General features: G+C 40.1%; 2 protein-coding genes across 2 annotated transcripts in view; both read right to left on the reverse strand.

The window, feature by feature from the left end:
- The window catches only part of rpl15 (ribosomal protein L15), a 499,976-nt gene that overhangs the window by 71,851 nt on the left and 403,223 nt on the right, over nt 1-24,902 (reverse strand). The window lies entirely within an intron of this gene.
- The window catches only part of LOC137340496 (ubiquitin-conjugating enzyme E2 E1-like), an 81,412-nt gene that overhangs the window by 4,469 nt on the left and 52,041 nt on the right, over nt 1-24,902 (reverse strand). Inside the window, exons 3-4 of the mRNA XM_068002976.1 lie at nt 3,437-3,569; nt 144-291 (exon numbers count right to left, since the gene is read on the reverse strand). Coding sequence (XP_067859077.1) covers nt 144-291; nt 3,437-3,569 — 281 coding nt within the window. The remainder of the gene's footprint in view (nt 1-143; nt 292-3,436; nt 3,570-24,902) is intronic.

Consider the following 24,902-nt stretch of genomic DNA (forward strand, 5'->3'; position numbering starts at 1 on the left):
ATATCTTTACCCGTCCCCCCCAACCCACAATCTCCGTCCCCACTACAGAATAACCACATGACCACACTATCTTTGCGATGACAACAGGACCATGTTTGGAACTGAACAAATGAGATGTGATTACAGCTTGAAATTCCTCTTACCAGGGTTGCAGTCTGTTAGAAGAGAACAAATTGACAGAAGAACCTTTGAGATAGTCAGTGCTGGGCTCCAGTTATCCTTCAGGATATCCAGACAGATCACTCCTTGGCTGTTGATATTGCAATGATAGATCCTTGTTCGGAAAGTCACCTGTCAATTTTAGTTAAAAATTAACACAGGTACTTGAAAGATTAGAAAGCTTGCTCCATTTATCATTAACGTGCTCTCAATAATATTCTCCAGAAACATACTCAAACAGAGGACAGCAAGACAGTAGGTGCATGTGCCTTAGATTATAAATAACTTGAGGTGACAGTAGTTATGACTAACAGGAATTCACACATGACAAATTCCTCATTTGTGAGAACTCCTGTTGGTGGATATCAATGTTTTCCATTATACAGTGTTATGATCACAGTTACAGATCAAAAGCAGCCCTACTAAACGTGGCTAATGATCATTTATGTTTCGATCGTGTGTAGAGTTATTCTCACAGCCTGTGAACAGACATAGTAAATCAAACTACAAAGTGTACTGTTATACATAAGAACCCATTTAGCACTCTTTAAAAATAAAGCAGCATTGTTATACTCTATAAATCACAATGTCATTAGTGTTCTGTTTCAGGGATGTCGGTCCTAATTCTCTTTCATGATCACAACAGTCATTAAGTCTTTCTCTTCTTTCCCTCCCTCCCACTGCATGATCTTCGTATGTCTACAGTACAGTGCAATTCTTAAAAAAAACTTTGAGTTATTTTATAATAGACAGTTTATAATGCACTGAAGCGGTGTAACGAGGCTTTGACATCACCCCTCGCTATTTGTTCATTCCAGAAGCCAAATATTAACAATACAAGCTGATGGATATGCAGCAATGTAAATCAATCTTTCAGTTGTGCAGACATTTATGAAAGCCCAGGTTTGGTTTCCAGCATCTCCTCAACTGAACCATAGTTTTGTAACTCCATACATAGCGAAATATCCTAGGCAACTTACACAAGCATATCCACACTCCAAATTCTATCAATGCTGCATAAAAATGCACTATACCCTTGTTATAACAGCGCTTGGGAAACAATCAGTCCTAGGCAGCATTATAATGAAGATCTCATTAACTGGTGCTGACATTATGATACACTGTTCCCTCAAGAGCAGTGCTTAAATTTAGTGCCTTGCTCTAAATTGCGAGTTAAATTTGATGCTAGCACCGTTTAATTATTCTGATCTTACTGTACTTTTAAAAAAAGATGCTGTAGTCGTAATCTCTGAGGATGTTCAAACCATCGGTCACTTTTTAAAAAAAAATAGGCTTGACAGCAGTGATAAACTTTAAACCATTGTAACTGTCACAACAAGGCCATGTTTCACACAGTTAGAATTACCCTATTTGGCTTTAGTGATAAAAGGGGGGGAAAAAAGTGAAACTACAGAACACAAGCAACACTTCATGGTTTTGTTTTTATTATTTCCATAATTGACAATATCATCATGCATCTAGTCATTTATATTCCTACATTCATTAATTTTAGTGAGAAATTAGGTATGACATTAAAGTAGTATCCTCCCACATTTTTGATAACATCTGCAAACAGAGGAAAATAAAGCTCCCCGGTCTTTCGTTTAAAAATAAACTTTGTTTGTTGTGTTTTCTTTGAAGTAAGTATAGTTTTATAGCCCAATAATATATTGTTATCTGCACCAAATCCTCTCACAAAACTGCCAGTAACAGCACTGAAACTACAGAACTGCACCTGAGACCTGCCTATCCATACATCTGCAGAACTCAACCCCAGCTGCCAGAATACCAACCAAATCATGGGTGAACAGCCTCTTGCCACTCAGCAAGAGTTACAAGTCCAGGTGGACTTGAGTTGTGGGTAGGTTACAACTGGGGATTCAAGCCAGGAGGTGTCTCAAACTCTGAAAGCCACTTCATTTACCAGCACCTCTGTGCTTTCAGCTCCAGATTATTTTCAATTTCAGAGACCAAATCAAACGTGAGATTTAATTCCCCACACTATGTAAATCCAAGACATTTACATTGAAAAGCCATTTCAGTCTTTATTGACGTTTTTCCAAAATGCAAAGTAAATGTCAACATTTTTATTATTATTACTCTCATACAGGCTTCAGTGCAATCCTTCATGGCAGCGCTTCAGAATCATTTAGAAACAATATTCATATGTCAGTCAAATACAGCAAAAAGCAACCAAATGCAATCAAAACACAACACTGTATCCAATCAATATAGTTTAATGTGTCAACATTTACACTGATTAAAAGTGGCAGCACAATATCAACTACCAAAGCAGAGCCTGGAATCTTTTTCAATTACATTATATCCTCTCATTACCCAAATACAGCCCCATTAAATGGAATGGAATAGAATTGTAACATCTGGGGAAGGGTGCAAAGGAGGAGAAAATAATGTTATGGCTCCCTTTAACAGGAACTGTGCACATAAGTCCAACTTTTGATAAAAAGTGAAAATTTTCCAAACCTGTAAATAAGTTTTCTCAATGGCCTTATGTAGCACTGTGTCATAGAGATCAAGAATATTTCAAACTCAATCTACAACTATGCTGTGTCAACTGATCTCAGCCTGTACAGAGGTACAAATGTTAAAATTGACCTTGTGCCTTTTGTTTGGGGGGGGGGGGGGGGAAGAGGGGGAAACGGACACACTGGTTTCCAGAGTTTCCATTTCTGATCAAGATCCAGCAACACTTGTTGAAAAGAGTTTGTGTGTAAAAGTTAGGTGTGAAAAAAAGATCTGGCTTGGCTGTGATGCCCTCCCAGAATCAAATAGCTTGCAGGCACTCACTGCTTAGACTCACATATGAGCAATAACCATTAGATCGTGATACCAGAGAGTGCCCGGTATGCACTGAATCGTACCTCTGTACGAGTAAGTGCCTTCATGATAGGAGAGGAAGCAACTAGCAAAAAAATCAGTGAACAGTGAATCTACAACAGTTACTTTTTCAGACGTTGTAATTGTAGAAGTTCAGTCAACGGGTTACAAGTATATTACATTTACATGTGAAATAGTACAGCTAGACCTGGATCTGAAATGAGGCTAAAAAAAATGTTAACTGGATGGGGCTAGTCTTAAAAAGTTTAAACTCCTCTCAAACTCCAATCATTGAGAAGTGGTTCTTCTGGCATAGCTTTCAGAACAAGCTTAGACCAATTTTAAATTATGACAGCAAGTTATAAGTAAACCAGCGGTATTGTCAAATTATAAAAAGGAGCTAAACAAATGAAGTACTGCATGATAAAAGTCCCCTTACCTTGGGTGGTTTAAAAGGATATTCTGCTGAAAACACTATGTCAAGGAAGAACACACCACCTTCATACACTGACCCAGGGGGGCCAAGGATCGTTGACCTCCATTCATAAACATTATCGCCTTTTGGTCCAGCACTGAAAAATGTTTTTAAAAACCAAATCGTAATAAATTTAAAAAGATTATTAAAATTGGAAGTTATTAAAGCTTATTTAAATTATAAAAACACTAAAGGTAGTCAGAACATGCATTAACAGCAATGAGATCATCTGTTATTTTAATTTTACATGAATAGAAATCAATCAATTCCTTATGACTTATACTTCACAAGCATTCAATAAAAGTGAGCACCTGAGGGAAAGAAACTTGTGTTTAGCAATGAAACTTTAAGTTTTAGAACACTATAAGACAGCACCGTGCTGTAGCAAGTTAGAACCACTGTATGCTGTGCAACAGGGTATAAGATATGAGCCAGTACTTGTGATCCTTTCTATGCCCAGCTCTCAATCACCCCACTACAGGGAGGCACCAAGTAACAGCCAAAGACTTTCCAAGAGACAGAGAAAGGAGGAAGAGCGAGTCCTCCAGGCCACAATTCACAGCAGCGTTGCTGAAGCACTCAAACAAGTTACTGGCACAGAGAGACCCAAAGAGGAAAAAAAGAGACATCAAGTGTATCCATTGTGCTAAACAATTCAGAATAGTATTTACCTTTGTTTTTTTTGGGGGGGGTGCTCTACACGTGTTCACATGCATGTGAACTTTAGATGGCTACAGAGCTAGATTCAAACCCAATGAAGGTAAGGCACATTGATTTTTAGGAGACAAATCACTATCTGGATTTGGATTTTCTTTTCACTTCATAAGAATTTAAAGCAACAAAAACTGAACAACATTTGTTATTTTATAATCTGGTATACTACATATTCTAACCTATGTAAAAGAACTCTTCTGGACTGCTCTTTAAGAATGTGGGAAAGTACACGTAATAAAAAAGGCCAACCATGCTGCTCATTCCAAAATTCCGACATATGCAAATTGCTTCATCATGATTCCCATCCAACTTAGTCAATCTACAGAGGGAGGTGAGTGGCCCCTTCGAAAGATGAAGAACTGAAATTTCTTCCCCCAAGGCAATATGGTAAAACTCTAGAATATTAATTTATCTTGGATTACTCTAGAATATTATAATCTACATTATTCAACCTTGACCAGACTAACTCCACAAATTACATTTTTATGTTCCCAGAAACACAGGGCAATGCTGCTCACAAAGTAGTTGATTATCTTAAGTTTATACTTGTCCCAGTAATCTTCAATGCTGTTCTTAACCAGATATTCATACAGCTTATTCTTTAACAGCTGTTAGAGACAAATCTACTACTCTGGAGGGAATCAGTCTATTCATTGATTTTGTATTACCTCCTCCAGTTCTGTAATCATATAAGCAACCTATTTAATCTACATTATCCACGCTTTTGATCATTTTAACCCCTGGATTATGGCTGGTGAATCAGGAAATGACTGGGATCTCAGAGCCATGGATGGTGGGACCACGAAAGTACAAAAGAAAAATTGGTACTTAAAGCATTTCAAATATTTAAGGACAAAATATATAAAATTGTTCGAAAAGGGAGAGCAAGAATGAGCAAAAAGAAAAGCGAGGGAGCACGAGTTGTAATTTTTTATTTAGTGGTTTGTTGTACAGGTAATTACAATAATAAAGCTACTCCTGACATCTGAGTAGCTCTATTATTGGAATCATATGGTTTTAACACATTGGTATGTGACTTGAAAATTGATTGGCTGCCCTGAAGAGACTGAAATTCTTTCTCAATCCTTTTTCCAATGAAAAGAAGTTTAATTCTTTTAGTGTCTCGTCACAATTTAATCCAAGAACCATCCTAGTCACTCTTCTCTGAACGCTTTCCCACACAGCCACGTCCTTTTCAAAAGATCATTATGGATGAGGAAGGCCATTCAGCACATCTTAATTCATCCTTCCAGAAAGGTACTGCAGCTGTTTAAGTGATTCTAGGTCTTTTCATATGTGGTTTATTAATGGACGACACAACAGAGACAATAGTTAAGCACCTCTGTAAAACGTAGAGGTAATCTAACCTCGGCAGTTTAGAGATGCTTAGCCTATGATACGAGAAAATAACATTAAATATCAATGATGTCTAAAAAAAACAAAATAAAAAGCTGGGCATAAACAGGAGGCGAGTTATCATTTGGGGGAAAAAAGGTCTTTTCTCTTTGCAGATGCCGACTGGCCTGCTATGTATATGTAGCATTTTCTGTTTGTATTTCAGATTTCCAGCATTGACAGCCTTTTCTTTATCAACGATCTCCATGTTTCCTCCTGAAGACCAGACGTTCACTTGGTTACAGTTTCACCATGGTAGACTTTGACCTCACTGCTTTGACAACCATCAATTCCTTTTTTAACACAGCAAGGAATTATTTTTTCCAGAACTCAAGAACCTACCACAGTTTGTTTTGGAACTTTCCAGTTTACCGTTTCTCAAAGTGCACATAGAAGCATAGAAAGGCTACAGCAAGGAAGGAGGCCATTCGGCCCATCGAGTCCGCGCCGGCTCTATGCAAGAGCAATCCAGCTAGTCCCACTCCCCCGCCCTATACCCGTAGCCCTGCAATTTTTTTTCCTTTCAAGTACTTATCCAGTTCCCTTTTGAAGGCCATGGATTGAATCTGCCTCCACCACCCCCTCAGGCAGTGCATTCCAGATCCTAACCACTCGCTTTGTGAAAAGGTTTTTCCTCATGTCACCTTTGGTTCTTTTGCCAATCACCTTAAATCTATGTCCTCTGGCTCTTGACCCCTCCACCAATGGGAACAGTTTCTCTCTATCCACTCTGTCTAGACCCTGCATGATTTTAAATACATCTATCAAATCTCCTCGCAACCTTCTGTTCTGAGGAAAACCACCCCAGCTTCTCCAGTCTATCCACAACCAAAGTCCCTCATCCCTGGAATCATTCTAGTAAATCTCTTCTGCACCCTTTCTAAGGCCTTCACATCTTTCCTGAAGTGTGGTGCCCAGAACTGGACACAATACTCCAGTTGTGGCTGAACCAGTGTTTTATAAAGGTGCATCATGACTTCCTTGCTTTTGTACTCTATGCCTCTATTTATAAAGCCCAAGATCCGATAGGTTTTTTTAAAACTGCACTCAACCTGCCCCACCACTTTCAATCACCATCCCGACTTGGAATTATATCGCCATTCCTTCATCGTCGCTGGGTCAAAATCCTGGAACTCCCTTCCTAACAGCACTGTGGCAGCGCTTCAAGGCGGCGGCTCACCACCACCTTCTCAAGGGCAATTAGGGATGGGCAATAAATGCTTGCCATGCCAGCGACGCCCACATCCCATGAACGAATAATAAAAAAAAACGATGTGTGAACATATACCCTCAGATCTCTTTGTTCCTGGACCCCTTTTAGAATTGTGCCCTTTAGCTTATATTGCCTCTGCTCATTCTTCCTACCGAAATGTGTCACTTTGCAATTTTCTGCTAAATTTCATTTGCCACGTGTCCGCTGATTCCACCAGCCTGTCTATATCCTCTTGAAGTCTATCACTATCCTCCTCACCGTTCACCACACTTCCAAGTTTTGTGTCATTTGCAAATTTGAAAATTGTGCCCTGTACACCCAAGTCCAAGTCATTAATATATATCAAGAAAAGCAGTGGTCCTAGTACAGACCCCTGGGGAACATCACTATACACCTCCCTCCAGTCCGAAAAACAGCCGTTCACCACTACTGTTTCCTGTTACTTAGCCAATTCTGTATCCGTGCTGCTACTGTCCCTTTTATTCCATGGGCCGCAATCTTGATAATAAGTCTACCTTGCGGCACTTTATCGAACGCCTTTTGAAAGTCCATATACACCACATCAACTGCATTGCCCTCATCGACCCTCTCTATTACCCCATCAAAAAACTCTACCAGGTTAGTTAAACATGATTTGCCTTTAACAAATCTGTGCTGGTTTTCCCTAATCAATCCACACTTGTCCAAGTGACTGCTAATTCTGTCCCGGATTATCGTTTCTAAAAATTTCCCCACCATCAAGGAAAATAATTTTCATTTTTTAGACTACATTCCTGGCATTTCAATCTTCTGCTCTATACGTTCCTGAGACAATGAAGCAATTATTTATTTAAAACTCTATTAATGATTACTTGCAACTGTAACAGAAGATGTGAAGAACAAGAAAGATTACCAATTTTATTGGGGGAAAAAAATGACGAAAATTTGTTACACACTGAGTTCTGATCACTTTTTGCTGTCGGTTCACTCTGAACTGCATTGTAAATTTTCCAAAATACTCCCAGGGACCCCTGTCCTTTCTTAAAGCTGTCCAAAGAATACAGTGCTATCATCTTATTAGCAGAGTGGCGCAGCGGAAGCGTGCTGGGCCCATAACCCAGAGATCGATAGATCGAAACCATCTTCTGCTATTAACGTTCTTTTTGTAGAGAGTGCGGAGGACATAAAAAACCTGCAAGGGGATATAGACAGGCTGGGTGAGTGGGCGGAGATTTGGCAGATGCAATATAATATTGGAAAATGTGAGGTTATGCACTTTGGCAGGAAAAATCAGAGAGCAAGTTATTTTCTTAATGGCGAGAGACTGGAAAGTACTGCAGTACAAAGGGATCTGGGGGTCCTAGTGCAAGAAAATCAAAAAGTTGGTATGCAGGTGCAGCAGGTGATCAAGAAAGCCAACGGAATGTTGGCTTTTATTGCTCGGGGGATAGAATATAAAAACAAGGAGGTATTGCTGCAGTTATATAAGGTATTGGTGAGACCGCACCTGGAATACTGCATACAGTTTTGGTCTCCATACTTAAGAAAAGACATACTTGCTCTCGAGGCAGTACAAAGAAGGTTCACTCGGTTAATCCCGGGGATGAGGGGGCGGACATATGAGGAGAGGTTGAGTAGATTGGGACTCTACTCATTGGAGTTCAGAAGAATGAGAGGCGATCTTATTGAAACATATAAGATTGTGAAGGGTCTTGATCGGGTGGATGCAGTAAGGATGTTCCCAAAGATGGGTGAAACTAGAACTAGGGGGCATAATCTTAGAATAAGGGGCTGCTCTTTCAAAACTGAGATGAGGAGAAACTTCTTCACTCAGAGGGTGGTAGGTCTGTGGAATTTGCTGCCCCAGGAAGCTGTGGAAGCTACATCATTAGATAAATTTAAAACAGAAATAGACAGTTTCCTAGAAGTAAAGGGAATTAGGGGTTATGGGGAGCGGGCAGGAAATTGGACATGAAGCTGAGTTCGGATCGGTCAATGCCCTGTGGGTGGCGGAGAGGGCCCAGGGGCTATGTGGCCGGGTCCTGCTCCGACTTCTTGTGTTCTTTAGATTTGTGGTTGGGATCAGATCAGCCATGATCTTATTGAATGGCGGAGCAGGCTCGAGGGGCCGATTGGCCTACTCCTGCTCCAATTTCTTATGTTCTTATGTTCTTATACTAGTCAGTCTCCCGTGATGTTGCACACGGGTAGCCAAGTCCAATTTCAATTTTTCAGGGCAAGCAGGATTAGAGGGTTTTTCCATAGGGCCTCAGCTTCTTGCTTAGCAGGAGTTAAGGCCAAAATCTTCATCAGGTGAGGGTAGGGGTTGCAAACTTGGACAATTCATGACTTCCCTTCTCGTTAGTGCATTTTTTACCAAAGCTGGCAATGGTTGAGATTCCTTTGTGTTCAGTTAGGGGCTGTCACATTATGTTAGGTTCAGCCACACTGTAACCAATTGGTTACGTTTACAATGCCACCTACTGGTGCAACACCTTCAGACTTGAGAGCCAATGACTGCTTTTAACATGTTATAGGGATTAAGTCAACAATTACAGAAAAAAAGAAAATTCATGGAATTTTTGAGTCAGGGCTCTTGAGATTTCTGTCCATTTGGGACAGGCATGCTGTCATGACCCTTCAGGTCCCATTGCACCCCTGATTGATCTTATTGGGTCCCCAGAACCCAATATGATAAACCATACTCGATAGTGGATTACAGCTTCTTAACACACACATATCTGTCTTTCACCCTCTATAATCTGCTTGTGAACTGGTCAGTCTTCGTGTTTGGACTGAACCCGTTACTACATATCCTCTACAAATGCAACTTTTTTCTCCATTCTTTGAATCTCAATAATGACCAAGGAAATTAAACATTTGGGGTGAAATTCAATACACTGTTGACACTAATGGAAGCAAATTAAAATTCAATTACAATTCAGGTTAGCAATGTGCATAGGGACTCCGGATGATGCAAGGTGCAAGTCCAATTGAAAATCACTTACAAATACTATTATACGTGAATATCGATTAAGGGTGTCATTTTCATGAGAGCGCGTGAGAGAAATAGATTACAGAGAATTAAATAAATCTTGATCAGAGAACATTCTATATTTATCAAAATTAAATTCAGATGCAGGGAGTATACAATTACCTTGAAGTTCACAAATTTAAGTAAGATTAAAATCTCAGAATACAAGAATCCCTCCTTTCCCTCCCCCTGTCCGGTTTCCTTTCTCTCACTGGGTCACAAATCCAACTCCCAAGCTTCCATCAACACCATTTCAAATTAGCCTCCAGGGAGTCCCAGACTCTGCCTCCTCAAAACAGAATTTAATCAAATCACCTGCAGTGATCAAAGGGAGAGGATAAAACCTAATTAGACAATTACTGTATCACTTAGCATGTGCATTTCCTGACGGCTTAGGTCGGGAAATCAGTGGTGCAGGAGAAATTGCAGATACAAAACCACATCCCACCACTTCACAAAATCTGTGTTGGTGCTCCACCCTTCTAAAATATGCATTTGTTTATAAAAATGGATAAAAATTCTTCAGGCTTGCATTAATCTTCTCCCTTCTTGCAATTTGAAAGGTAGATCAAGTTAAATGTACTTCCATGACAACAGAGTAATTGCTAAAAAAAAACATGGAAATCAACAGTGAGCCAATGGATAGGATTAAATCTAATTAGACAATTACTGTATCACACTTGTGACTGCAAATATTTGAAACGTAAATGAAAACTGAGCATCGGTTGGTTCAAACATTTACAAAACAAGAACGGTTCCAGTTTTTAAAACCGCACTACTCTGATGCTTTGATTGAATTTGTCTTACATGTGTATTGATTAGGTTCACAATTCACTAATTATACTAATAGTCTAAATGAGGTAGAGGAGCAAAGGGATCCAGAGGTACAGATACACAAGCCACTAAAAATAGCGACCCAGGTTAATAAGGCCATAAAAAAAGGCAAACCAAGCACTGGAGTTCATTTCTAAAGGGATAGAAAAACAGAGAAGTTATGTTAAACTTGTATGGAACCTTGGTTAGACCTTACTTGTAATACGGCACAGAATTCTGGTCTCCATATTATAAAAAGAATATAGAGGTATTGGAGAAGGTACAAAGAAGGTTCACAAGGATGATACCAGGGCTGAGAGCATATATTTATCAGGAAAGGCTGAGGCTCTTTTCTCTAGAAAAGAGAAGGCTGAGGGGTGACCTGATAGAGGTCTTTAAGATAATGGCCCAGAAATTGCTTGGAGCAGCGAACAAACTGTGCTCGCCGCTCCATAGATTTATACTAACCCACTAACTTACTGCAGTCTTTACTGCATACACTGCCTCTAATAGGAAGCGGAGAGGAGCCCAGTGTTAGCTCCTGTGAAGCTAGGACCCATGGGAGAAGCAATGGGATCATTCTTTCCCCATGACCAATCAGGTTGCAGCATTTTTGACAAGCTGCAAACAGTTTCTGCAAGTTGGAACATAAAATCCAGGAAATGAAAGCTGGCACACCAAAATCATTTGTAAAAACAGTTACAGACGGTGATAGAGAGAGGTTAAGAAATAATAGAATTAAATAAAGGATTTTTTATGACCAAAAACTATTAAAATAAGGGGTAATGAGACTCCACATTTTTAAAAAGTTAATTTTTAGTTGTTTGGCAGTCATTAAGATTTAACGAGCTGTTAAAACTTGGTTCAGACCTGGTATTTTTTTAAAAAAGAGTACCTGCTTTGGGGTGATGTTAGTTACTTTCCAGCTGGGCAGAAGAACAAGTTGGTGTTGGTCTATTGATTCCATCCATTCTAGCCAGCGCTATCCCTTTAATGCAAAGCTGACACATAGCTGGCGAACCAGAAGGAACAAGTTTTGGATTTTTGCATTTGACTGCATGTGCGAACGTCTTCCATTTCGCCACTAACATCGGTGCACGCTGTTGAGCTCACCTTTATTTTTTTTAAGCAATTTCCAGCCCAATGAAAGGATTTATAGGGTAGACTTAGAGAAAATGCTTCCTCTTGTAGGGGAAGTCCAAAACTAGAGGTCATCAAGATAAGATAGTCACTTATAAATCCAATAGGGAATTCAGGAGAAACTTCTTTACCTAAAGAGTGGTAAGAATGTGGAACGTGCCATCACAAGGAGTAATTGAAGCAAATAGCATAGATAAATTTAAGGGGAAGCTAGATAAGCACATGAGGGAGAAAGGAATAGAAGGATATGCTGATAGGGGTAGATGAAGTAGGGTGGGAGGAGGCTCGTGTAGAGAATAAATGCTGACATGGACCAGTTGGGTCTAACTATCTATTTCTGTGCTGTAGACTTGATGTAACTCAATGCTCTGATTATCCAATTTGAAAAAAAGGACAAACAAGTCTATTGCTCAGTTTGGAGGGCGGATTGGAGGGTGGCAAATGTAACCCCACTATTTAAAAAAGGGAGAGAGAAAAAAAGAGAATTACAGACCAGTTAGCCTAGCATCAGTAGTGGGGAAATGCTAGAGTCTATTATAAAAGATGTGATAACAGAACACTTGGAGAGCATTAACGGGATTGGACAAAGTCAGCATGGGTTTATGAAAGGGAAATCATGCTTAACAAATCGACTGGAGTTTTTTGAGGATGTAACTAGTAGAATAGATAGGGGAGAACCAAGTGGATGTGGTTTATTTGGATTTTCAGAAGGCTTTTGATAAGGTCCCACACAAGAAGTTACTGTGCAAAATTAAAGCACATGGGATTGGGGGGAGTATACTGGCATGGATTGAGAATTGGTTGACAGACAGGAAACAGAGAGTAGGAATAAACGGGTCGTTTTCCAGGTGGCAGACAGTGACTAGTGGGGTACCACAGGGATCAGTGCTTGGCCCCAGCTATTCACAATATATATCAATGATTTGGATGAGAGAACGGAATGTAACATTTCCATTTTTGCAGACGACACAAAGCTGGGGTGGAATGTGAGCTGTGAGGAGGTTGCAAAGAGGCTCCAATGTGATTTAGACACGTTGGGTGAGTGGGCAAGAACATGGCAGATGCAGTATAATGTGGATAAGTGTGAGGTTATCCATTTTGGTTGTAAAAACAGAAAGGCAGATTATCATCTGAATGGTGATAGATTGGGAAAAGGGGAGGTGCAATGAGACCTGGGTGTCCTTGTACACCATTCGCTAAAAGTGAGCATTCAGGTGCAGCAAGCAATTAGGAAGGCGAATGGTATGTTGGCCTTCATTGCAAGAGGATGTGAGTACAGGAGCCGGGATGTCTTACTGCAGTTATACAGGGCCTTGGTGAGACCACATCTGGAGTATTGTGTGCAGTTTTGATCTCCTTATCTAAGGTGTCCTTGCCATGGAGATAGTGCAACAAAGGTTTACCAGACTGATTCCTGGGATGGCAGGACTGATGTATGAGGAGAGATTGGGTCGACTAGGCCTATATTCACTAGAATTTAGAAGAATGAGAGGTGATTTCATTGAAACATATAAAATTCTAACAGGACTAGACAGACTAGATGCAGGGAGGATGTTCCCGATGGCTGGGGAGTCCAGAACCAGGGGTCACAGTCTCAGATACGGGGTATGCCATTTAGAACCGAGATGAGGAGAAATTTCTTCACTCAGAGGGTGGTGAACCTGTGGAATTCTCTACCACAGAAGACAGAGGAGGCCAAGTCATTAGATGTATTCAAGGAGGAGATAGATATATTTCTTAATGCTAAAGGGATCAAAGGATATGGGGGAAAAAGCGGGAACAGGGTACTGAGTTAGACGATCAGCCATGATCATTTTGAATAGCGGAGCAGGCCCGAAGGGACGAATGGCCTACTCTTGTTCCTATTTTCTACGTTTGCTAATCTATGGAAAAATACACTGGGTCAATACCATAAACTTTATTAGTGCTCATTAGTTAAAGATAAACAGTGTGTTTACTTGGCTGGATTTTGTGCCACTAAAGCCAGGTTCTTGAATTCCAGATGGAGAATAATAGAACTCTTATGTTACTAACAACCACTCTCCCCTCCCCTCCAAAACCAGTAGCACCATTATCAGGAACAGATACATTAAATTTATAAAGAAATACTGCTAGATTCACTTCATAAAAAAAGATAAATCAGATAGGTTAAATATTTCAAAACAATCTTCCCAATTCTCCCTCGTTTGCCAACAAGAACTCCTATTTTTTGACATCATATGTGGGTGGACTCTACTTTCTACCACCAGGAGGGCTGCCCCATCTGAGCTACTAACTCACAAGCATCCGATACACGCCAGGACTCTTGCAATTGCTTCCCATGCCTCTCACTTGTCAGGAAACAACTGCAAGGCTCTTGAATATCACCAGTCATTCTGAACACACCAACTTGGGTAAAGCAGAACTAACATCACCATTGGTGCGATCAATATGTGGTGTACCATAAAAAGTTATTTCAAATAGACAGAAACAGGATAAATCCAATTTAAATTAAAATAATCTTGCTTATTCCTTTAAGAATACATTTGGTAATTTAATTTTCCCCAACTACAAGCTGAAAATAGACTGATCCAAGATAAGACACAACAATTTTTTAGGGCTCGTTTATGGGGAGGGGAGCAGGGTGACAAAACTACAAAAACGCCTGCATCCTTCTCCTGTGTAGTTTAATGTGTACACAGATTACAGGCCAGGGCAATAACAGCACATAGGCAATTTCTGTAGTTTTAAAAAAATACTTGGGCTGCTCTACTTTTTTTTGCCGTAACTAACCACATGCCACAAGAATGTTTGAGGTTATACAATGATATTCAAATAATGATTTGACTGAGACGGTCACAAAATAGTGATATGGCAGAATGCCATGGAACACCCAGTCTCTGCTCTTGAACTGCCACCAATAGCTTGTGCTTTGTTTTGCATTAGTGAGAGCCATATTCCATGGAACTAAGGGAATTCTTGCAAAGTAATGCTGATATGTTGTCCTCTAGTGCACCAATTTCCTTCTGCAAAATCATAAATCAATAGGTCTCTATTTATCATCTGTTTTAGAATAATTATGAGACTCAAAGGAATTGCTTTCCTTATCACATTTGCTGTGGAAATTTAAACCTGGACAGTACTGCACAGCATCAATGTGTGAGGGCAGTGCGCAAGCGAGAGAAGAAACTAGAGAGAAGTACAATTACTTATTTGATAACATCAGCAAAAGCTCCCACCAAACGACACTTTTCAGAGAAACATCCTCTGTACTTTTCAAATACCACATTATTTGTAATATTATCTTTTGTATATTTACAGACACACATGGCTGCTCAACAGGGCAATTTAGAATATCTATCCAACTATATATTAAAACTGTCCTGTCAGCTTACCATTCAAAAGTCCGACATCAATTGTATCTATTGGTTTTTCAATACTTATTGTATCTACATCTGGTGGGGCCTGCCCAGTCATGTTTTTAATAGGATCTTCCCATTAAGATGACAGATTGCGACTCTGTAGTTCCACATTCTGCCCTTGGGTGATGTTGTGAAGCAGATGTGTTAACCTTTGTCAGAATTTTTTTTTCATCCACCATTTTCCCCCCATAGTACCTAATCTTAATTTCCAAAATAGGAGCTTAAATTAAAAAAAATAAAAATTACATATTTCACAATAATAGAATTTACTCAATGAATTGTCTTTTGCATTGTTTAGTGCTTTATTTAACATTTTTACTTGAAGGCCTCAGCCTGTCTCAAAAGGTCTGGGCTTCAATTGGATATTTTTACCTCACTACCTCATTCCCAGCTTTCAATCTCTGCATCAGCAACAGTTGAAGGATAGAAGGACATGTCCCCTCATCCTGGGAGGATAAGAGTTTCTTTGCTTTCTCCAAAATACTTTGAAATAAACTGCAGATTGAATTTTACATACATACAAATTAAGAGCAGGAGTAGGCCATTCGGCCCCTCCAGCCTGCTCTGCCATTTGATAAGATCATGGGCTGATCTGATTGTGACTTCAACCCTACTTTCCAGTCTACCTACTACAACCTTTGACTCCCTTGTTAATCAGGAATCTATCTAATTCAGCCTTAAAAAAATTCAATGACCCTGCCTCCACCGCTCTCTGGGAAAGGGAGTTCCACAGACTCTCAACCCTCAGAGAAAAAATTTCTCCTCATCTCCGTCTTAAATGGGAGACCCCTTATTTTTAAACTGTGGCCCCTGGTTCTAGTCTCTCCCATAAGGGGATCTTGATAAATTGGGCCAGTGGGCCGATGAATGACAGATGGAGTTTAATTTAGATAAATGTGAGGTGATGTATTTTGGTAGATCGAATCGGGCCAGGACCTACTCCGTTAATGGTAGGGCATTGGGGAGAGTTATAGAACAAAGAGATCTAGGAGTACAGGTTCATAGCTCCTTGAAAGTGGAGTCACAGGTGGATAGGGTGGTGAAGAAGGCATTCAGCATGCTTGGTTTCATTGGTCAGAACATTGAATATAGGAGTTGGGATGTCTTGTTGAAGTTGTACAAGACATTAATAAGGCCACACTTGGAATACTGTGTACAGTTCTGGTCACCCTATTATAGAAAGGATATTATTAAACTAGAAAGAAGGCAGAAAAGATTTACGAGGATGCTACCAGGACTTGATGGTTTGACTTATAGGGAGAGGTTGGATAGACTGAGACTTTTTTCCCTGGAGAGTAGGAGGTTTAGGGGTGATCTTATAGAAGTCTATAAAATAATGAGGGGCATAGATAAGGTAGATAGTCAAAATCTTTTCCCAAAGGTAGGGGAGTCTATAACGAGGGGGCATAGATTTAAGGTGAGAGGGGAGAGATACAAAAGGGTCCAGAGGGGCAATTTTTTCACTCAAAGGGTGGTGAGTGTCTGGAACGAGCTGCCAGAGGCAGTAGTAGAGGCGGGTACAATTTTGTCTTTTAAAAAGCATTTGGACAGTTACGTGGGATAGAGGGATATGGGCCAAGTGCAGGCAATTGGGACTAGCTTAGCGGTATAAACTGAGCGACATGGACACGTTGGGCCGAAGGGCCTGTTTCCATGTTGTAAACTTCTATGATTCTATGATCCCCTCAGCACCTACCCCTTCTAGTCCCCTCAGGATCTTATATGTTTCAATAAGATCACCTCTCATTCTTCTAAACTCCACTGTATACAGGCCCAACTTGTCCAACTTTTCCTCATAAGATAACCCCCCTCATCCCAGGAATCAGTCGAGTGAACCTTCTCTGAATCGCCTCTAAAGCAATTATGTCCTTTCTTAAATAAGGAGACCAAAACTGCACACAGTATCCTCGATGTGGTCTCACCAATGCCCTGTACAACTGTAGCAGAACATCTCTACTTTTATATTCCATTCCCCTTGCAATAAGTGACAACATCCTATTTGCCTTCCTAATCACTTGCTGTACCTGCATACTAACTTTTTGTGATTCATGTACTAGGACACCCAGATCCCTCTGTACCTCAGAGTTCTGCAATCTCTCTCCATTTAAATATATTGCATTTCTATTCCTACTGTCAAAGTGGACAAGCTCACATTTTCCCACATTATACTCCATCTGCCAAATTTTTGCCCACTCACTTAACCTATCTATATCCCTTTGCAGACTCCTTATGTCCTCTTCACAACTTACTTTCCTACCGACCTTTGTGTCATCAGCAAGTTTAGCAATCATACATTTGGTCCCTTCATCCAAGTCATTGATATAGATTGTAAATAGTTGAAGCCCAAGCACTGATCCCTGTGGCACTCCTCTCATTACATCTTACCAATCTGGAAATGACCCATTTATGCCTACTCTGTTTCCTGTTAGCTAACCAATCCTTTATCAATGCTAATATGTTACCCTCTACACCATGAGCTCTTATTTTGTGTAGTAGCCTTTGATGTGGCACCTTGTCAAAAGCCTTCTGGAAATCCAAGCACACCACATCCACAGGTTCCCCTTTATCCAAGTTGCTTGTTACTTCCTCAAAGAACTCTAATAAATTAGTCAAACATTGATTTCCCTTTCACAAAGCCGTGTTGACTCTGCCTGATTGCACTGAGATTTTCTAAGTGCCCTGCTATAACCTTCTTAATAATAGATTCTAGCATTTTCCCTATGACAGATGTTAAGCTAACTGGTCTATTGTTTCCTGCTTTCTGTCTCCCTCCTTTCTTGAATAGAGGAGTTACATTCACTATTTTTCAATCTGATGGGAACCTTCCAGAATCTAGGGAATTTTGGAAAATTAATACCAATGCATCGACTATCTCTGCAGCCACTTCTTTTAAGACCCTAGGATGAAGTCCGTCAGCTGGGGACTTATCAGCTTTTAGTTCTAATAACTTTTTCAAAACCCTTTCCCTGGTGATTGTAAATGTTTTAAGTTCCTCCCTCCCTTTCACCTCTTGATTCACAATTATTTCTGGCATGTTATTTGTATCCTCTACAGTGAAGACGGATGCAAAATATCTGTTCAATTCATCCGCCATTTCCTTATTCTCCTTTATTAATTCCCCAGACTCACTCTCTAGAGGATCAACGCTCACTTTACTTACTCTTTTCTTTTTTAAATACCTGAAGAAACTCTTACAATCTGTTTTTATATTTCTAGCTAGCTTTCTCTCGTACTCTAATTTCTCCCTCCTTATTATTCTGAGTCATTCTTTGCTGTTTTTTTATATTCTGACCAATTTTCAAAGCTTTTATTTCAGACAAGTGAGGAACTTATATAAATGTAATAGAAAAGCACAACTGTAGTAAAAACTCCTCACAGAAAAACATGTGGGAATAATATCAGCTGTTAGTGGGTTTTTTTTGTTGATGTTTGGAAAGAAAACAGATTGTTTAGAGTCAATCAATGCTTTTGATGTGTACATTCAAATTGAAAAATCTCTCCTGAACCATTTTTTTTAAACACATAGAATCCTCAAAACTGCAGAAACAATAAATCTAACAGCATGTTATGGGGTAATTTATTTATGGAAATTTATGTTTATTAAAGAACTTTATATAGCATCTTTCTCGACCTCGTCTTTCAGGGCGTCCCAAAGCACTTTACAAGTACTTTTGAAAAGTAGTCAATGTTGTAATTTGTTAAAGGCTGTGTAAGTTGGTAAACGCACTAATAGTACACCCCAGGAGTGCACTCAGGAAATCACACGGCCCCAGCCCATGAGTTTTTGTTCATTAATTTTAACAAGCTGAAAACGTACACTTGAAGGCAAGAATAAGACAACAGGAACTGGCTGATGATGAGGAAACTGATTGTGGAGATGCCCGACATGTGGGAACATAAGGGGGGGAGGGGAGGGGTTTGATGATTTGAATGAGGCCAATGGTAGTTTCAGTCCCATTTTCCTAGGCCCCTGCCCCCACAATACAGCCAGATCTCAGCAACCCCAATGCTCCAAAATCCTGTTAGACTTCAGGAAGTCCCTCCTCACACTCTAGGAAGCAGTGACCCCTTCTCTCTCCCCCACCCCCCCCACAATGCTCACAAATACCATAACAACCCCAATATTCCCAGAACTTGAACTCCTTCCCCAAGGCTTATGTCAGGAAGCAACTCTTCATGCAAAGAGTGATCAATACTTGGAATGGTCTTCCAGGTAATGTATAGAGGCAAAAGCTGAGAAGCCATTCAAAATGCTGGGGAATCATAGGTTTGTATGGAAGGAAGAGCTAGTTGGGCTGAATGGCCCCCTTCATCTATACTTATCTTTGTGATCAAGTACTGCGGTGACATAAACATTCTAATAAGTGTTTCTTAAATCAGGTAATTTCTAGAATTATCAAATTGAAACTCAGTATGTCTACGACAAGTACTATGTAATACCAGTCATTGAAATCCTTGCAAAAATTACACTGATTTTAGAAGAAAAAATTCCTTTTTTTGTTTTAAAAAGTGTTCCTTTTCACACCCCACTTATTCTCTTACACTAGCTCAAATCCTGACTCCAGGGTCCAAATTGCACCAGTGCACAAAAGTGTCAGTTGACTGCTTCGGTGATAAATTTTATTAAAAAAAGATAATTCATTTATATTTAAGTGTAATAGCTCAGGCAAATTTACAATTGCAGTGAACACCAAGAGCCAAATGTTGGCACAGTAATACTCTAAACTGGAAGCTTGCATGCCAGAATTATTCAGTGTATAAAATTTGAACAGTGAGAATATCAAGCACAGAACCTTTTTGGGATTTTATTATAATAAAAAGGCAACTTCTCTACATCAACTTTATGTAGATGGTTATTGTGCATCAAACTGTTTGAAAGTGAATTATCAAGCTGCACACTGTACTGTGAAAGATCTCAGACAGCTAAGAATGTAATGCTCCAAGTTTTCAACTTTCTCTTTTGATCATTCTAAATTCAGTCAAGACTAAGTACATTAAGAATGCACAGGCACACACACTACTCCTTTAGCAGTTTGATTTTGCTGCAAATAGCATCGTTCAATCATATCAATGTCATCAGTGATGTTACATGGGGCAAAGGAGATCCTACAACATCGATAAAAGAACTTAATCCAGACGTTCATGGGGAACCAATAGATTTTAAACTCAAGCCATTTAACATTCAACCTTTAATTTTAAAGAGTTGTTATTGTATCTTTAGTTGTTCATAGAAATGTTATTTTAAAACCCCTTGCATAATTTTTTTTAAAAAAAATCTTAATTACATCAAAGCCTCAATAACCCAAGATGACTGACATTCCAAGTTCACTAAATTTACTAACTGTAAATCTATGCCTGAAAATTTCAAAGGCTGAGAAACATTGGTGCAAAGGACTTGAGACATAGCAGCTTTTGCTTTGAACAGATTAACTTGTGAAGAGAGACATTCTCTACTGGAGTGGTTAAATGCTGCAATGCAAAAACCATATGGCAACTAAAGAAAAAAAATTGAAAGATTTGCATGTTCTCTGCCATATTTGACTACACATATTTTTGCCTCTACTTATAATCTAATTCCTGATGCTTCAGTGGGTAGTAAAATTTGCCTCAACATCCCTTGGCTAAGGAGAAGAAAATAAAAGTCAGCCAGAGTTTCAACTGCTCAGTTTTATCCAGTGACCTCTGCTGGATATGCAAATAGGGATGTTAGATAAGGATTATAGAAACATAGAAAATAGGAGCAAGAGTAGGCCATTCGGCCCTTCGGGCCTGCTCCACCATTCAAGATGATCATGGCTGATTTTCTAACTCAGTACCCTGTTCCCGCTTTTTCCCCATATCCCTTGATCCCTTTAGCATTAAGAAATATATCTTTCTCCTTCTTGAATACATCTAATGACTTGGCCTCCACTGCCTTCTGTGGTAGAGAATTCCACAGGTTCACCACCCTCTGAGTGAAGAAATTTGTCCTCATCTCGGTTCTAAATGGCATATCCCGTATCCCGTGACTGTGACCCCTGGTTCTGGACTCCCCAGCCATCGGGAACATCCTCCCTGCATCTAGTCTGTCTAGTCCTGTTAGAATTTTATATGCTTCAATGAGATCACCTCATTCTTCTAAATTCTAGTGAATATAGGCCTAGTCGACCCAATCTCTCCTCATACGTTGGTCCTGCCATCCCAAGAATCAGTCTGGTAAACCTTCGTTGCACTCCCTCCAATGGCAAGGACACCTTCCTCAGATAAGGAGAACAAAACTGCACACGATACTCCAGATGTGGTCTCACCAAGGCCCTGTACAACTGCACTAAGACATCCCTGTTCCTGTACACAAATCCTCTTGCAATGAATGCCAACATACCTTTCGCCTTCCTAACTGCTTGCTGCACCTGAATGCTCGCTTTCAGCGACTGGTGTACAAGGACACCCAGGTCTCGTTGCACCTCCCTTTTTCCCAATCTATCACCATTCAGATAATAATCTACCTTTCTGTTTTTACAACCAAAGGGGATAACCTCACATTTATCCACGTTATACTGCATCTGCCATGTTCTTGCCCACTCACCCAACTTGTCTAAATCACATTGGAGCCACTTTGCAACCTCCTCACAGCTCACATTCCACCCCAGCTTTGTGTTGTCTGCAAACTTGGAAATGTTACATTCCGTTCCCTCATCCAAATCATTGATATATATTGTGAATAGCTGGGGCCCAAGCACTGATCCCTGTGGTACCCCACTAGTCACTGTCTGCCACCTGGAAAAAGACCCGTTTATTCCTACTCTCTGTTTCCTGTCTATCAACCAATTCTCAATCCACGCCAGTATATTCCTCCCAATCCCATGTGCTTTAATTTTGCACACTAACCTCTTGTGTGGGACCTTAAGGTCTTCTGAAAATCCAAATACACTACATTCACTGGTTCTCCCCTATCTATTCTACTAGTTACCTCCTCAAAAAACTCCATTAGATTTGTTAAGCGTGATTTCCCTTTCATAAACCCATGCTGACTTTGTCCAATCCCATTAATGCCTTCCAAGTGTTCTGTTATCACATCCTTTACAATAGACTCGAGCATTTTCCCCACTACTGATGTTAGGCTAACTGGTCTGTAATTCCCTGTTTTTTCTCTCCCTCCTCTTTTAAATAGTGGGGTTACATTTGCCACCCTCCAATCTGCAGGAACTGTTCTTACAGGTGAACACTCTGCTGACATTCAATAGCTAGGATCAGAGAAAGATTGAAAGAACTTGCATTTATGTAGCACCTTTCACAGCCTCAGGGCATCCCAAAGCGCTTTACAGCCAATTAAGTACTTTTCAAGTGTAGCCACTGTTGTATTGTAGGAAATGTGGCAGCCAAATTGCAGAGAGCAAGGTCCCAAAAACAGCAATTAAATAAATGACCAGAAATAAATGACCAGGTTTAGGTACTGGTTGGGGAATAAATATTGGCCAGGAGAACACCCCTGCTCTTCTTCAAATAGCACCATGGGATCTTTTACATCCACCTGAGAGGGCTGAGGGGGCCTGGGTTTAACGTCTCATTCGAAAGACAGCACCCCCAATACTCCCTCAGTACTGCACTGCGAGTGTGAGCCTAGGTTATGTGTTCCAGTCACTGGAATAGAGCTGGAATCCATGACCTAACTCAGAAACGAGAGCACTACCAACTGAGCTGAGGCACACAAGATTGGTCACTCAGGCAACATGCTTAAGGGCACCATGTAACAATATCACAGTATGAGTCACTACCTCAGAACAGCATGCCAGATTTCATTTAAATTTCTCGTTTTAGCAACATTTCTAAAAGAGATTCAAAATCTTGGTTTCTATCTAAATTTTCTTCGAGGCATACGCTACCCAAGTCAAAATACCTGGTTACATAAATTTTCCCAGTTTTCAAACATTCAACAACTTGTGGCTTTGATGCAAGGCAGTTCATATGGAAAAAGATTACTGGCCTAAGTGATAATACATTTAGGAGTGCTGACTGAACGAGGAGGTTTTATAAAAAGCAGGGAGGGGAGTATGGTGAAGTGGTTTAGGAAGGGAGTTCCAGAGGGTAGGGCCTAGACAGGTTACTAATGTCACAACAGAATGGAACTAAAAACACTGCTTCATCACTGCAACTGCCATGAACAAACTATGCTCTTGAACTTTAAACTGAATTGCTGTAAATAAATCATTGCAATGCAAGACAAAAAATTATTTTTAACAATTCAAATACCACAATACTTTAATATGACAAACATTCCCAATATCCCTTTCGCAGAATTTTAAAAGTAGCATGGAGACAAAATTGTCAGTGATCCAGACTGTTGCAAAATTGTCAGTGATCCCAACCAGTCTAGAGGAGTAAACTGTGAAGGCAAACAACTAGAAAACAACATTCTCCAACAAGTCATCACTGTGTAAAGTGCTGATAGAGGTGCGGTGTTGATATAAGACTTATTTACTACCAATAATCTACGGAGAAAAAAAAACGGCACTAAAAGCCAATAGGTTTAATTATGTGCAATATTACTAATTTATCATTTCAAATTGCTCTTTCCACTAGTAACAAATATGTTACCATTAGTACTTCACCCTAGTGTTATGGAGCTCAAAATGCTCTCCAGACACAACATGAATTTAGAGGGACAGAATGCATAATTGTAGAATCATAGAACATTATGGCACAGAAGGAGGCCATTCGGCACATCGTGTCCGTACAGGCCGAAAAAGAGCTATCCAGCTTAATCCCACTTTCCAGCGCTTGGTCCGTAGCCCTGTAGATTATGGCACTTCAAGTGCACATCCAAGTACTTTTTAAATGAATTGAGGGTTTCTGCCTCCAGCACCCTTTCAGGCAGTGAGTTCTAGATCCCCACTACCCTTGGTGAAAAAATTTCTCCTCTGCTCCCCTCTAATCCTTCTACCAATTACTTTAAATCTATGGCCCCTGGTCATTGACCCTTCTTCTAAGGGAAATAGGACCTCTCTATCCACTCTATCTAGTCCAATCATAATTTTATATACTTCAATTAAATCTCCCCTCAGCCTCCTTTGTTACAAAGAAAACAACCCCAGCCTATCCAATCTTTTCTCATAGCTAAATTCTCCAGCCCTGGCAACATCCTCGTAAATCTCCTCTGTACCCTCTCTAGTGCAATCACATCTTTCCTTTAATGTGGTGACCAGAACTGTATGCAGTACTCAAGCTGTGGCCTAACCAATGTTTTATACAGTTCTAGCATAATCTCCCTGCTCTTATACTCTGCGCCTCGGCTAATAAAGGAAAGTATCCCGTATGCCTTTTCAACCACCTTCTCTACCTGTCCTCCTACCTTCAGGATCTGTGGACATGCACTCCAAGGTCCCTTTGTTCCTCTATACATCTCGGTATCATCCCATTTATTGTGTACTCCCTTGCTTTGTTTGCCCTCCCCAAATGCATTACCTCACACTTCTCTGGTTTGAATTCCATTTGCCACTTTTCTGCCCACCTGATCAGTCCATTGATATCTTCCTGCAATCTACAGCTTTCCTCCTCACTATCAACCACACAGCCAATTTTTGTATCATCTGAAAACATCTTGATCAAGCCCCCCACATTCAAGTCCTAATCATTAATATATACCACAAAAAGCAAGGGACCCAGAACTGAGCCTTGTGGAACTCCACTGGAAACAGCCTTCCAGTCGCAAAAACACCAGTCAACCATTACCCTTTGCTTCCTGCCACTGAGCCAATTTTGGAT

This window comes from Heptranchias perlo, chromosome 2 (genome assembly GCF_035084215.1).
Source record: "Heptranchias perlo isolate sHepPer1 chromosome 2, sHepPer1.hap1, whole genome shotgun sequence".
NCBI classification, from domain to species: Eukaryota; Metazoa; Chordata; class Chondrichthyes; order Hexanchiformes; family Hexanchidae; genus Heptranchias; species Heptranchias perlo.